The sequence below is a fragment of the Carcharodon carcharias genome, chromosome X, assembly GCF_017639515.1.
Source record: "Carcharodon carcharias isolate sCarCar2 chromosome X, sCarCar2.pri, whole genome shotgun sequence".
NCBI lineage: Eukaryota > Metazoa > Chordata > Chondrichthyes > Lamniformes > Lamnidae > Carcharodon > Carcharodon carcharias.
This window is the reverse complement of record NC_054507.1, coordinates 24,422,003-24,434,442: the sequence shown is the minus strand read 5'-3', so window position 1 is coordinate 24,434,442 and position 12,440 is coordinate 24,422,003. Positions and strand designations below refer to the sequence as shown.

The window sequence follows — 12,440 nt, the reverse complement described above, 5'->3', positions numbered from 1 at the left end:
TTGCAGCTCTTTTATGGCACCAGATCTGCTGGTGCTGTAAAACTAAGCTATTTGTTATACCTTTGGCTTTTTAGAGCATAATTTTCTCTTTCGACTGTCATACAATAATTCCCTTGCAAAGGCTATGCAATGAACAGTGAACCCAAATGCAGTAATTGTCTACAGCAATAAGTCTTCAGTAACTAAATTGGCACCATACTGAGCAATGTAATTAATTACAAGCTAAACTTAATATGGTTTTTATTTCTAATTTTAATAACACACAGAAGCATCAGTTTCAGGACTAAAACTAGGCAAAATACTTTCCTTTATGTATAACATCAAAAGTCCATTAAAGTTATGATCACTTTTCTCCAGCAAAAATAGCCTTTTGTTTTTAAAAGTCTCTCCAAAACTCCATCTACACTGAGAAAGTGAATTGGATAAATACTTAAAAGGGGAAAAATTTGCAGGGGAAAGAACGGGGGGAGTGGGACTAATTGGATAGCTCTTTCAAAGAACCAGCACAGGCACAATGGGTCGAATGACTTCTTTCTCTGCTGCATCATTCTGTGATAGTATGACTGCAGGTTAATCTCTTCTGCAACCAAAGGGTTATCCTTAAAGCTCAAATTGTTTTTGATGCCAGAATTGCATAGCCAGGCAGCAATACAATTTTTATATGTAACAAAATACACTATTACAAAAATATTCTATAGAATGCTAATATGGGATTTTAGTAGGGGCCTTCACATGTTTGTTTAGTTGTGAAAGCCACCAATCAAACTATTCATCAACTCCTCCTCCTTTAAAATCTCAGCCGTGGCTTAGTGGGTAGCACCCCAGAACATGAACACAAAACTTCAGGCTGACACTCCAGTGCAGTACCGAGGGAACGCTGCACTGTCGAGGTGCTGTTTTTTGTTTGTGGTGTTAAACTGAGGCCCCCGTCTATTCTCTCAGGTGAACCTAAAAGATCCTATGGCATTTTTTCAGGGGAGTCATCCCCAGGGTCCTGGCCAATATTTATCCCTCAGTCAACATCTCAAGAACAGATTATCTGGTCATTCTCACATTTGCGGGAGCTTGCTGTGCACAAATTGGCTGCCACATTTACTACATAACAGTCACTGTAAAAAGTATTTTATTGGCTGTAAAGTGTTTTGGAACATCCTGAGGGGTTGTGAAAGGCCTCACAGAAATGCAATTTCTTTTTTACTCAGCATAAGTTCACACTTTACACCATTTTCTAAAGACATCACATAGATGGATTGGAGCCTGTTAGCCATGTTGGATGTTACAGAAAGCTGGACTGAAGACGGTTTAACTTCACATACATTAAATTTGGAAAGCTAGCAATACAGTAGTATTAATTTAGTTTAAACAGTACATGGATGCATTAAGATTAAAGAGCACCATTTCAATGCTGTTCCCACCATTAGAGGAGCTCAGATCTGCAGCTCCAGTCATTCACTAATTATGTGTTTTTTTTCTTTTGTAGAGATGCAGAAAGACTGGTGGCACATTGACAACCTGGAGCAGCTAAATTGTCTGCTCAAAGCACTTCATCCGCGGGGGGTACGGGAAAAGGCCTTACACAAACAACTCCTCAAACACATGGACTATGTCAGTCAAGCTTGTATGAGAGAGAAAACAGGTGGGGTTTTAACTGCTCAGTAGGATTGTCAAGGTCCTGTTGTGTTTGGTATTCGTGTAAAACAGAGAGGTGTGCCGTGATGATAGTGGGTGCCATTTTGTTGAGGGCAAGTTTTACATTTTTGTACTTGGTAAGCTGATGTATCAATATTTGTGCAACACAAATGTCAGGTAATGACCATCTCCAACAAGAGAGAATCTAACCATCAATGGCATTACCATCGCTGAATTCCCCACTATCAACATCCTGGGGGTTGCCATTGACCAGAAACTGAACTGGACCAGCCATATAAATACTGTGGCTACAAGAGCAGGTCAGAGGCTGGGAATTCTGTGGTGAGTAACTCACCTCCTGACTCCCCAAAACCTGTCCACCATCTACAAGGCACAAGTCAGGAGTGTAATGGAATACTCTCCACTTGCCTGGATGAGTGCGGTTCTAACAACACTCAAGAAGCTCGACAACATCCAGGACAAAGCAGCCCTTTTGATTGTCACCCCAGCCACAAAGGTGCTGGCTATTACAGGCTACAGTTCCCTAGCTGCCAATTGTCTCACCTAGTTGGTATTGTTCAAATGCAAACCTGGACAATGAATGTAGGCAGCCTATTTGACTGCGGAGGGATTACTGAATCACAATTGGAAACTAGACGCTGAACTGATTCTCCCTCCTTACTAACACACGGGTGTTGAGTCCAATAGCAGCCCCATTCGAGATCTGTTTAACTTCATATTTATGTCCCTGATTTTCTCTCCTTTCTCAGATTCTATCTTTCGCAATAATGACAAGGAGCAGTCTGTTACCAAGGAAATGGTGGAGAAGTGGAAGCCAGAGAAGTGGGCATTTCCAGTTGACCTCGCAGCCCTGCGCTATCTTGAGGCACTGGAGCAGAGAGTGATATCTGCAAGTCTGCAAGTGAAGGTGAGAAAGTGCTGACAGGCACTGGGCATCAGTGAGTGAATATACTGTGCCCCTGAGCAAACTGAATAATCACACACACTGTCTGAAACTGACCTACCATGTCCTTCAGTGTATGAAATTAAAGACTTTCTGCCATACGAGGACAGAGCGATATTTAAAGCGTATGTAATTCTGAATTCCCTTTTCCAGTTTTGAAGTTACATGTTCCCCATGCAACAACTCGCAGTTAATTTGCATCTTTTAACAATCCTTTAGAGTCAGACCCCAGCAGCAGTAAGAGGGCAGTGAGGGAGATGGCCAACAGCACTGTCATGGGAAGATTTTAAAAAGCATTTTGAAGGCGAGCTAGAGGTGTACCAATGTGGATGGGTTTGGCGGTTGGGGGGGAATGAGCTCCAGAGGGCAGGGATAAGATGGCTGAAGGATCTACCCTGATGGAGGGGAGGGAGGATTACATAGAGAGGGCGTAAGCAGGGAGGTAGAACTGGAAGAGGTTGCAGAAGGTGGGGTGATGTGAGGTTGTGAAAGAATTGTAGACAAGGCTTACAGGTTTGAAGTCAACATACTGAGAAATGAAGGTGAGCAGTGGTCAGCATGATAGATGAATGGTGCAGGATAGATTGGGGTTGGTGGTGTTCTGCATGAGTTGAATAGAGTAGGTGGGAGGACAGAGGGCAAGGGCTGTTGAGTGTGATGGTCATAATGGCATGAATGATGGTTTTAGTGACAGTGAGATGGGAAAAAGGTGGCCGTTGTCTAAGAGGCAGACAATATTGATATTGGACAGGATATGGCTCAGCTCATGGTGAAACAGGACACCCAGATTGTGCACTGTTAGATTGAGCTTGAGTGAGAATCCAGGAAAGGAAATGGAATCAGGGGCTAAGGTGCAGAGTTTCTGGTGGAGCCTGAACAAGATGGCTTCAATCTTGACAGTGCTAAGCTGCAGGAAGTTTGAGTTCAACCACTCTCTACCAGGAGGTTGTGCACAGTAAAGGCGAAGCAACCAGCTTCAACAGCCGAAGCAACCAGCTTCAACAGCCGAACAATAATCTGTTACTGATAAATCCTGCTGAAAGGACAAGGCCCTTGCTGTCATGGTTGAAAAGTCAAGTCTTGATATCATAGTTGAAGAGTCAAGGCTTGCAGTGTCCTATTGATGAAACAGAAGATAAGGTAAGTAAGGACACCAGTGTGAATTTTAAGAGCTTGTGATTGTAGGGAAGACTGAGAGAGGTGAAGTGTTCCACAGTTTAGAGACCCTGAGAAAGAATTAGTATGAGTAGGCAATGCTGATGATTGCAGGACTCTTGAGAGTCCATCACTCCTTTGATATGGTGAAATGGAGTGTGTAGAAAAAATATGGAGGCATCTATTATGAGGCCCAAGGAGAGCAATGCTCTTTCACATTAAAGGACTAATAGGACAGAGGTTTGCACCATCAGTTCCCCAAGCACTGATTGTAATGCATATATAACTGGAATATGATGCCATGGATCAGGTACTGTGAATATTTCAAGCTTTGTTCTTGCAGGACGCAATGTTATCAGATTGCACTCTCCCCATAACACATTCACTGACCTCCCTTGCATTTCTACATGAGCAGTGAGCAATGCCTTTTATTTGCACAGGGCTGGACCAGTCCAGACACTGACTCCACTCGAGACGACCTGGTGTATTTTGATCAGCAGTGGCTCATCTCAGGCGATGGGAAAGTGAAAGATGAGGAGGAGATGGAGTTAATGCGGCGGAATAACAACCCCCTGGATTTGGCTGTGACACGCTTGGCAACATTAGAGTTAAATGTAGAGCGACGATATCTGAAAGAACCACTGTGCATCCCAGTCTCAGGGAAATTGGAGAATGCAGGGACAGTGAGTGCTGCTCCTGCGGAGGGCGTTAATGATGCTAAACAGCACAGGTAATTTACATTATCAATATTCGTCACAATATGTAGTTACATTCCAGCCTAAATTTCCTGAGTACATGTTGCCAGTGTGTATGGCACACTGGCTGGCAGTTTCTCATCTCTTAAATGTAAGATAACAAGTCTCTCAGGTTGTTTGGATAGTTCAAAAAATTTGCTGAATTTCTGGCCTGGATTTTCCTTTACTTCTCAGAGAAGGTTCAGAGCTTGTCTTCTGTCTTGTGTTATTATTGGAGAGGTGTGGAGGTTGTATAATAATGTCCTTGGAGGGGAGATCATCAATCTCTGTCACCTGTGGATCTTTGGATTTGTTCTGTGGCAATGGCAGCATTGTGGGCAGCCTTCAGTGAACACTGTCCTGAGTGTTTTTCTTTGTGACTTTCACACAGTAATGAAGGTCACATCTCTCCTGGACTGAGTGTGTGGCGCGAAACTTTACTGAAATGTACAAACGCTGCTCAGGTATTCATGTGCATTCAACAACTTGAGAGGGCCATTGCCTGGGAGAAATCTATCATGAAAGTGGTAAGTGTGACGCTTCAGTCTTGTAGTAATTGCAGCTTATGATATCAATCTAATGACTTTCTATTGCATCTGTCTTGCCATCTGTCTCTAACTCTTTGTCACTTGCATGTCTGTCTCTATCCATTTACTCTGTTGTCCACTAGCAGCATATACTTACCCATCTAGCCATTCTCCAGCTCTGTCTCTCTAACTTGCATCTTTTGTTCATATGGGCTGGCAACCTGTTTCCAGGCCTCTGCCAACAACAAATCACATGGTCTTTTCCTGCTATCCCTCCCCCCACACCCCCTTCAGGGGCACAACTCCAAACAGCACCCCTTCGGCCATGGCTGATAGATGACTCGCACACTGGGTATTTGTGGCTGTCCGGGGTCCCATCACTGTCTTTAGGCAGTGAGTCCATGTTCTCCATATGTTCACTGCTGTTGTGAATCTGAGTGGTCACCTAACAATCCAGGCAGTGAGTTCCAGACCTCCACAGCCCTCTGGGTGAAAATGTTTTTCCTCATCTTCCCTCTAATCACGACCATGTAGAAGGACAAGGGCAGCAGACACATGGGAACACCACCACCTGGAAGTTCTCCTCCGAGTCACTCACCATCTTGACTTGGAAATATATCGCCGTTCCTTCACTATCGTTGGGTCAAAATCCTGGAACTCCCAGGAAATGGATTCTTACATTGTGTTGCCAGTTGAGAAACGGATACGTTTAGTCAGGGTTTACTGTTGCCTCTTCTGCTAAAGGCTGGAGTACTGTTCTACAGGCACACCTTCACTGAACCATTATTGTATGTGACTTTGGTATCGAGTGCTGGTTCTGATTGGGGGAGGTGGGGGGCAGGGGCATTAAAACTGCACCTGATCCTGCTTCTGTCCAACACTAATACCTCATGTTGAGGCTGCATTCACAACTGGATTTAAGCAGAGAAACTCAGTCACTGTTCTTTCCTGACTTTATTTTGCAGTCATGTCAGATCTGTCGAAAAGGGGACAAAGATGAGTTTTTGCTGCTGTGTGACAACTGTGATCAAGGATGCCACACCTACTGCCTCAAGCCCAAGATTGTTGAAATCCCAGAGGGAGACTGGTTCTGTCCTATCTGCACTGCCGCGGTAAGGAGCTTACAGTTTGACGGGATTGAGATTCTGAATCGGTTCTCAGGGTCAGACACTGTCTTTTAGTAAATTCCTTCAGTACCGACACTCCCCTGACCTCCCCTCACATCCTTACACATTCTTCTTTATCAGATATTTAGAATTTTTTTTTAAATGTAGAAAAATTTACAGCACAGAAGGAGGCCAGTCTGCCCATCATGTCTGCACTGGCTGAAAAATGAGCCATCCAGCCTAATCCCATTTTCTAGCACTTGGTCCATAGCACTGGAGGTTACGGGACTTCAGGCATCTTTTAAATGAGATGAGGGTTTCTGCCTGTCCTACCCTTTCAGGCAGTGAGTTCCAGACCTCCACAGCCCTCTGGGTGAAAATGTTTTTCCTCATCTTCCCTCTAATCACGACCATGTAGAAGGACAAGGGCAGCAGACACATGGGAACACCACCACCTGGAAGTTCTCCTCCGAGTCACTCACCATCTTGACTTGGAAATATATCGCCGTTCCTTCACTATCGTTGGGTCAAAATCCTGGAACTCCCTCCCTAACAGCACTGTGCGTGTACCTACATTACATGGACTGCAGTGGTTCGAGAAGGCAGTTCACCACCACCTCTCAGTAAATACTGGTCTAGCCAGTGACGCCCACACCCAATGAATGAATTTTCAAAAATAATCCTTCTACCAATCACTTTAAATCTATGCCACCTAGTCACTGACCTCTTAGCTCAGAGAAATAGGTCTTCCCATCCACTCTGTCCAAGCCCCTCACAACCTTGTACACCTCATTCAAATCTCCTCTCAGCCTCCCCTGTTCCAGCCTATCCAATCTTTCCTCATAGCTGCACTTTTCCAGTCCTGGCAAGATCCTTGTCAATCTCCTCTGGGCCAAGGAGACAGTGTAACTGGCTGTGGAGACACTGCAATAGGCTGTGGAGACACTGTGACAGACTGAGGGAACACTGTAATGGGCTGTGGAGACACTGTAATGGGCTGTGGAGCCACTGTGACAGACTGAGGGGACACTGTAATGGGCTGTGGAGACACTGTGACAGACTGTGGAGACACTGTAATGGGCTGTGGAGACACTGACGGGCTGTGGAGACACTGTAATGGGCTGAGGGGACACTGTAATGGGCTGTGGAGACACTGTGATGGGCTGGGGGACACTTGACAGGCCATGGAGACATTGTAACAGGCTGAGGGGATGCTGTAATGGGCTGTGGGGGTACTGTAATGGGCTGTGGGGACATTGTGATGGGCTGAGGGGACACTGTGACGGGCCAAGGGGACACTGTAATGGGCTGTGGAGACACTGTGATGGGTTGAGACACTGTAAAGGGCTGTGGAGACACTGATGGGCTGAGGCGACACTGTAATGGGTTGTGGAGACACTGTAATGGGCTATGGAGAGACTGTGATGGGCTGTGGGGACACTGTAATGGGCTGTGGAGACACTGTGATGGGTTGAGACACTGTAAAGGGCTGTGGAGACACTGATGGGCTGAGGCGACACTGTAATGGGTTGTGGAGACACTGTAATGGGCTATGGCGAGACTGTGATGGGCTGTGGAGACACTGTGATGGGCTGAGAGGACACTGTAATGGGCTGTGGGGACACCGTAACAGACTGTGAGGACAGTGTAACGGGCTGTGGAGACACTGTAATGGGCTGTGGATGGACTGCAACTTACTGTGGGGACACTGTAACGGGCTGTGGGAACATTGTAATGGGGCTGAGGGGACACAGTAATGGGCTGTGGAGAAACTGCAACAAGCTGAGGGGACACTAACAGGCTGAGGGGACACTGTAATGGGCAGAGGGGGATACTGAAACAGGGCTGTGGGCGCACTGTGACCAGCCGTGTTTCTGTTTCCAGGCGAGCAGCCAGTCTGTCAGGAGTGGAGCACCCCAGAGACAAAGCAAACGGAGAAGAGATAGAAGGCATTTTGCAAACAAAGCCAGTGACTTTGAGTATTTTGACCCACACTGTCCCAGAAAATACATGAAAAAACGAAGAAGAAAGTGTCCAATGCGAGGGGGATCGCCGGCTGCCAAGAGGAAGAAAATATCAACCAGAGACCAATCCAGTGACCTCATGCTATGCGAGTAAGAGCCAGGAGAGCTTAGTCCCTGCACAAGGCTGTTTCATTGCTGACGTTTTAACTAATTCCATATTTCTGTTCCGGGATGTCAGTGAAAGAATGTTGATTTTCTTCTGAGTTTTTCTCCTCTCCTGAAGGTGTTGTCTTTCTGTTCTGCAATTCCACAGCACCAGATACCCTCCATTGCCTTACTTTAGTTATTCTTCATGCGTGAGCTTAGACAATGAACGTCACTGGCCCATTGAACTGTGGGAGACATCATCACCACGTCCCATCTGCCACCAGCCATTGACCAGCAGTGGGAACTGTGGCTGATTTTTATTCTCCTACCCCTTTCCTAACACTGAGGCCAGGTGTAACTGCCACCATTTGTGATCAGCACAGATCAGGATTGAACTGATAATTTCAGGTGCTGATCTTTGTCAAGAGTTTACGAAAGTCATGGACTAGCAGGCCCCTGCCAATATCTCTTTATAATTGACTTTTGTATGCCTGCCTCTCGTTGTCATACTCTGTAATCCTATGTCTAGTCTGGGACAAATCCGACTGCACGATTTGAGTCTAATGCTGAGAATTGTTCTCCGCAGGGTTATCCTCATGGAAATGGAAGCTCACGAGGATGCCTGGCCCTTCCTGCATCCTGTGAACCCACGGCTGGTGCCTGGCTACAGGAAGATCATCAAAAGACCCATGGACTTTTCGACCATCAGGGGAAAGCTGATTAGTGGAAAGTAAGTATCATCACAGCGATAGTTGAAGGTTAAAAGGAGAAGCAGTCAAATATAATAGATTCTGGCTGGGGGTTAACAGGAGCAAGGTATGTTCCAAGTGGACCTGATCATTACAGTCAATGGATAAGGGGGTTTCCTGAGTTGTTACCCACTGATAGGATGGGCCTTCTTAATGAGCACATGGAAAGTTTTAGCACATCTCTCAAGTGTCAGCTGTGGTTCAGTGGGTAGCACTCTTGCCTCTGAATCACAAGTTTCTGGGTTCAAGTCCCACTGCAGGGCTTGAGCACAAAATTCAAGTACTGAGGGAGTGCTGCACTGTTGGAAGTGCTGTCTTTGAGATTAAATGTTAAACTGAGGTCCAATCTGCCATGCTTGGGTACATGTAAAAGATCTTGTGGCACTATTTCAGAGCATTGGAGTTCTTCCTGATGTCCTGGCCAATATTTATCCTTCAATCAACCTCACTAAAACAATTTGGTCATTATGACCTTGTTGTTTGTGGGAGTTTGCTGTGCGCAAAATGGCTGCCACATTTCCTTCATTACAACAGCGACTACACTTCAAAAAGTATTTCATTAGCTGAAAAGCGTTTTAAGATGACTGGTGGTCATGAAAAGCTCCATATAAATGCAGATCTGTCTTCCTTTAACCTCTGTTAGAGACAGGGGCCTACCAAGTGGGACACTTCTGGCTTAAATGACTCAGCACCACACTGTGTTTTTAATTCTTTCATGGGATGTGGGTGTCGTGGTTAGTTCAGCATTTATTGCCCATCCCTAATTGCCCTTGAGAAGGTGGTGGTGAGCTACCTTCTTGAACCGCTGCAGTCCCGTGTGACGTATGTGCACCCACAGTGCTGTTAGGGAGGGAGTTCCAGGATTTTGACCCAACGACAGTGAAGGAACAGGAGAGCCCAGTATTGGATAATCTGACAGGCCCCATGTGAAACATTGTTTTAAAAAGGGAAATTAATCTCCTGCACTAACACTTGCTGAGTGTCCTCTACATCCCTGGGTATAACATATCAACAGATGACCCAGTGAAAATCTACACCACCCTGCATCCATCCTTGACTGCGAAGTTAAAGTCTGACAAATACTCTAAAGACAGAATCAAGTTTTCTCCTCCATTGAGTTGGAAGTAGCCACTTTGAGAGGAAGTGGACTGTGAGAAAAGTGAAACAGGAATCTCTGGAATGACATCTTTCAGCACTTCTATATAAACTCTTGCTGTACAAGACAGGATAAAAAAAAAGTGTTCAAAAAGTCTGTTGCATATGTTTCAAAGATGATTGACATCAATATGACTGGGATTGTTGGTTGCTGCTCATGATTTTAATTCTCATGTGTGGACAGGAAAGGGATCACCTTCTTTAATCAAATGATTTTTCTCCCAACATTTTTCAATAACTACAAGCTCATGAATGAGAAAGGTCACTTCAGTGGGGACCAGCATGTGAATCAATGTGGACCATCCTGTGAGACACTGTGCACCAGCCTGTGTGTCAGTGTGAACCAACCTATTTGTCAGTGGGGACCAGCCTGTGTGTCAGTGTGAACCAACCTATTTGTCAGTGGGGACCAGCCTGTGTATCAGTGGGGACCAGCCTGTGTATCAGTGGGGACCAGCCTGTGTGTCAGTGGGGACCAGCCTGTGTATCAGTGGGGACCAGCCTGTGTGTCATTGGGGACCAGCCTGTCAGTGGGTACCAGCCTGTGTGTCAGTATGGACCAGCCTGTGTATGAGTGTGGACCAGCCTGTGTATCAGTGGGTACCAGCCTGTGTGTCAGTGTGGACCAGCCTGTGTATCAGTGGGGACCAGCCTGTGTGTCAGTATGGACCAGCCTGTGTATGAGTGTGGACCAGCCTGTGTATGAGTGTGGACCAGCCTGTGTATCAGTGGGGACCAGCCTGTGTGTCAGTGGGGACCAGCCTGTGTATCAGTGGGGACCAGCCTGTGTGTCAGTGTGGACCAGCCTGTGTATCAGTGGGGACCAGTCTGTGTGTCAGTGGGGACCAGCCTGTGTATCAGTGGGGACCAGCCTGTGTGTCAGTGGGGACCAGCCTGTGCATCAGTATGAACCAGCCTGTGTATCAGTGGGGACCAACCTGTGTGTCAGTGGGTACTAGCCTGTGTGTCAGTGGGGACCAACCTGTGTGTCAGTGGGTACTAGCCTGTGTATCAGTGGGGACCAACCTGTGTGTCAGTGGGTACTAGCCTGTGTATCATTGGGGACCAGCCTGTCAGTGGGTACCAGCCTGTGTGTCAGTATGGACCAGCCTGTGTATGAGTGTGGACCAGCCTGTGTATCAGTGGGTACCAGCCTGTGTGTCAGTGTGGACCAGCCTGTGTATCAGTGGGGACCAGCCTGTGTGTCAGTATGGACCAGCCTGTGTATGAGTGTGGACCAGCCTGTGTATGAGTGTGGACCAGCCTGTGTATCAGTGGGTACCAGCCTGTGTGTCAGTGTGGACCAGCCTGTGTATCAGTGGGGACCAGCCTGTGTGTCAGTGTGGACCAGCCTGTGTATCAGTGGGGATCAGCCTGTGTGTCAGTGTGGACCAGCCTGTGTATCAGTGGGGACCAGCCTGTGTATCAGTGGGGACCAGCCTGTGTATCAGTGTGGACCAGCCTGTGTGTCAATGGGGACCAGCCTGTGTATCAGTGGGGACCAGCCTGTGTATCAGTGGGGACCAGCCTGTGTGTCAGTGTGGACCAGCCTGTGTATCAGTGGGGATCAGCCTGTGTGTCAGTGTGGACCAGCCTGTGTATCAGTGTGCACCAGCCTGTGTATCAGTGGGGACCAGCCTGTGTATCAGTGGGGATCAGCCTGTGTGTCAGTGTGGACCAGCCTGTGTATCAGTGGGGACCAGCCTGTGTATCAGTGGGGACCAGCCTGTGTATCAGTGTGGACCAGCCTGTGTGTCAATGGGGACCAGCCTGTGTATCAGTGGGGACCAGCCTGTGTATCAGTGGGGACCAGCCTGTGTGTCAGTGTGGACCAGCCTGTGTATCAGTGGGGATCAGCCTGTGTGTCAGTGTGGACCAGCCTGTGTATCAGTGTGCACCAGCCTGTGTATCAGTGGGGACCAGCCTGTGTATCAGTGGGGACCAGCCTGTGTGTCAGTATGGACCAGCCTGTGTATCAGTGGGGACCAGCCTGTGTATCAGTGTGGACCAGCCTGTGTGTCAATGGGGACCAGCCTGTGTGTCAATGGGGACCAGCCTGTGTATCAGTGTGGACCAGCCTGTGTATCAGTGGGGACCAGCCTGTGTATCAGTGGGGACCAGCCTGTGTATCAGTGGGGACCAGCCTGTGTATCAGTGTGGACCAGCCTGTGTGTCAATGGGGACCAGCCTGTGTATCAGTGGGGACCAGCCTGTGTGTCAGTATGGACCATCCTGTGTATCAGTGGGGACCAGCCTGTGTGTCAGTGTGGACCAGCCTGTGTATCAGTGGGGACCAGCCTGTGTGTCAGT

The 12,440-nt window shown here is 47.2% G+C and overlaps 1 protein-coding gene across 6 annotated transcripts in view; it reads left to right on the top strand.

The window, feature by feature from the left end:
- Positions 1-12,440, top strand: part of LOC121273352 (bromodomain adjacent to zinc finger domain protein 2B-like) — a 161,329-nt gene that overhangs the window by 146,239 nt on the left and 2,650 nt on the right. For all 6 annotated transcript variants that reach the window (XM_041180528.1, XM_041180523.1, XM_041180527.1 and 3 more), the window contains 7 exons: positions 1,481-1,636; positions 2,400-2,557; positions 4,189-4,478; positions 4,874-5,009; positions 5,975-6,121; positions 8,000-8,229; positions 8,813-8,956. In XM_041180528.1, the coding sequence (XP_041036462.1) occupies positions 1,481-1,636; positions 2,400-2,557; positions 4,189-4,478; positions 4,874-5,009; positions 5,975-6,121; positions 8,000-8,229; positions 8,813-8,956 (1,261 nt within the window). The remainder of the gene's footprint in view (positions 1-1,480; positions 1,637-2,399; positions 2,558-4,188; positions 4,479-4,873; positions 5,010-5,974; positions 6,122-7,999; positions 8,230-8,812; positions 8,957-12,440) is intronic.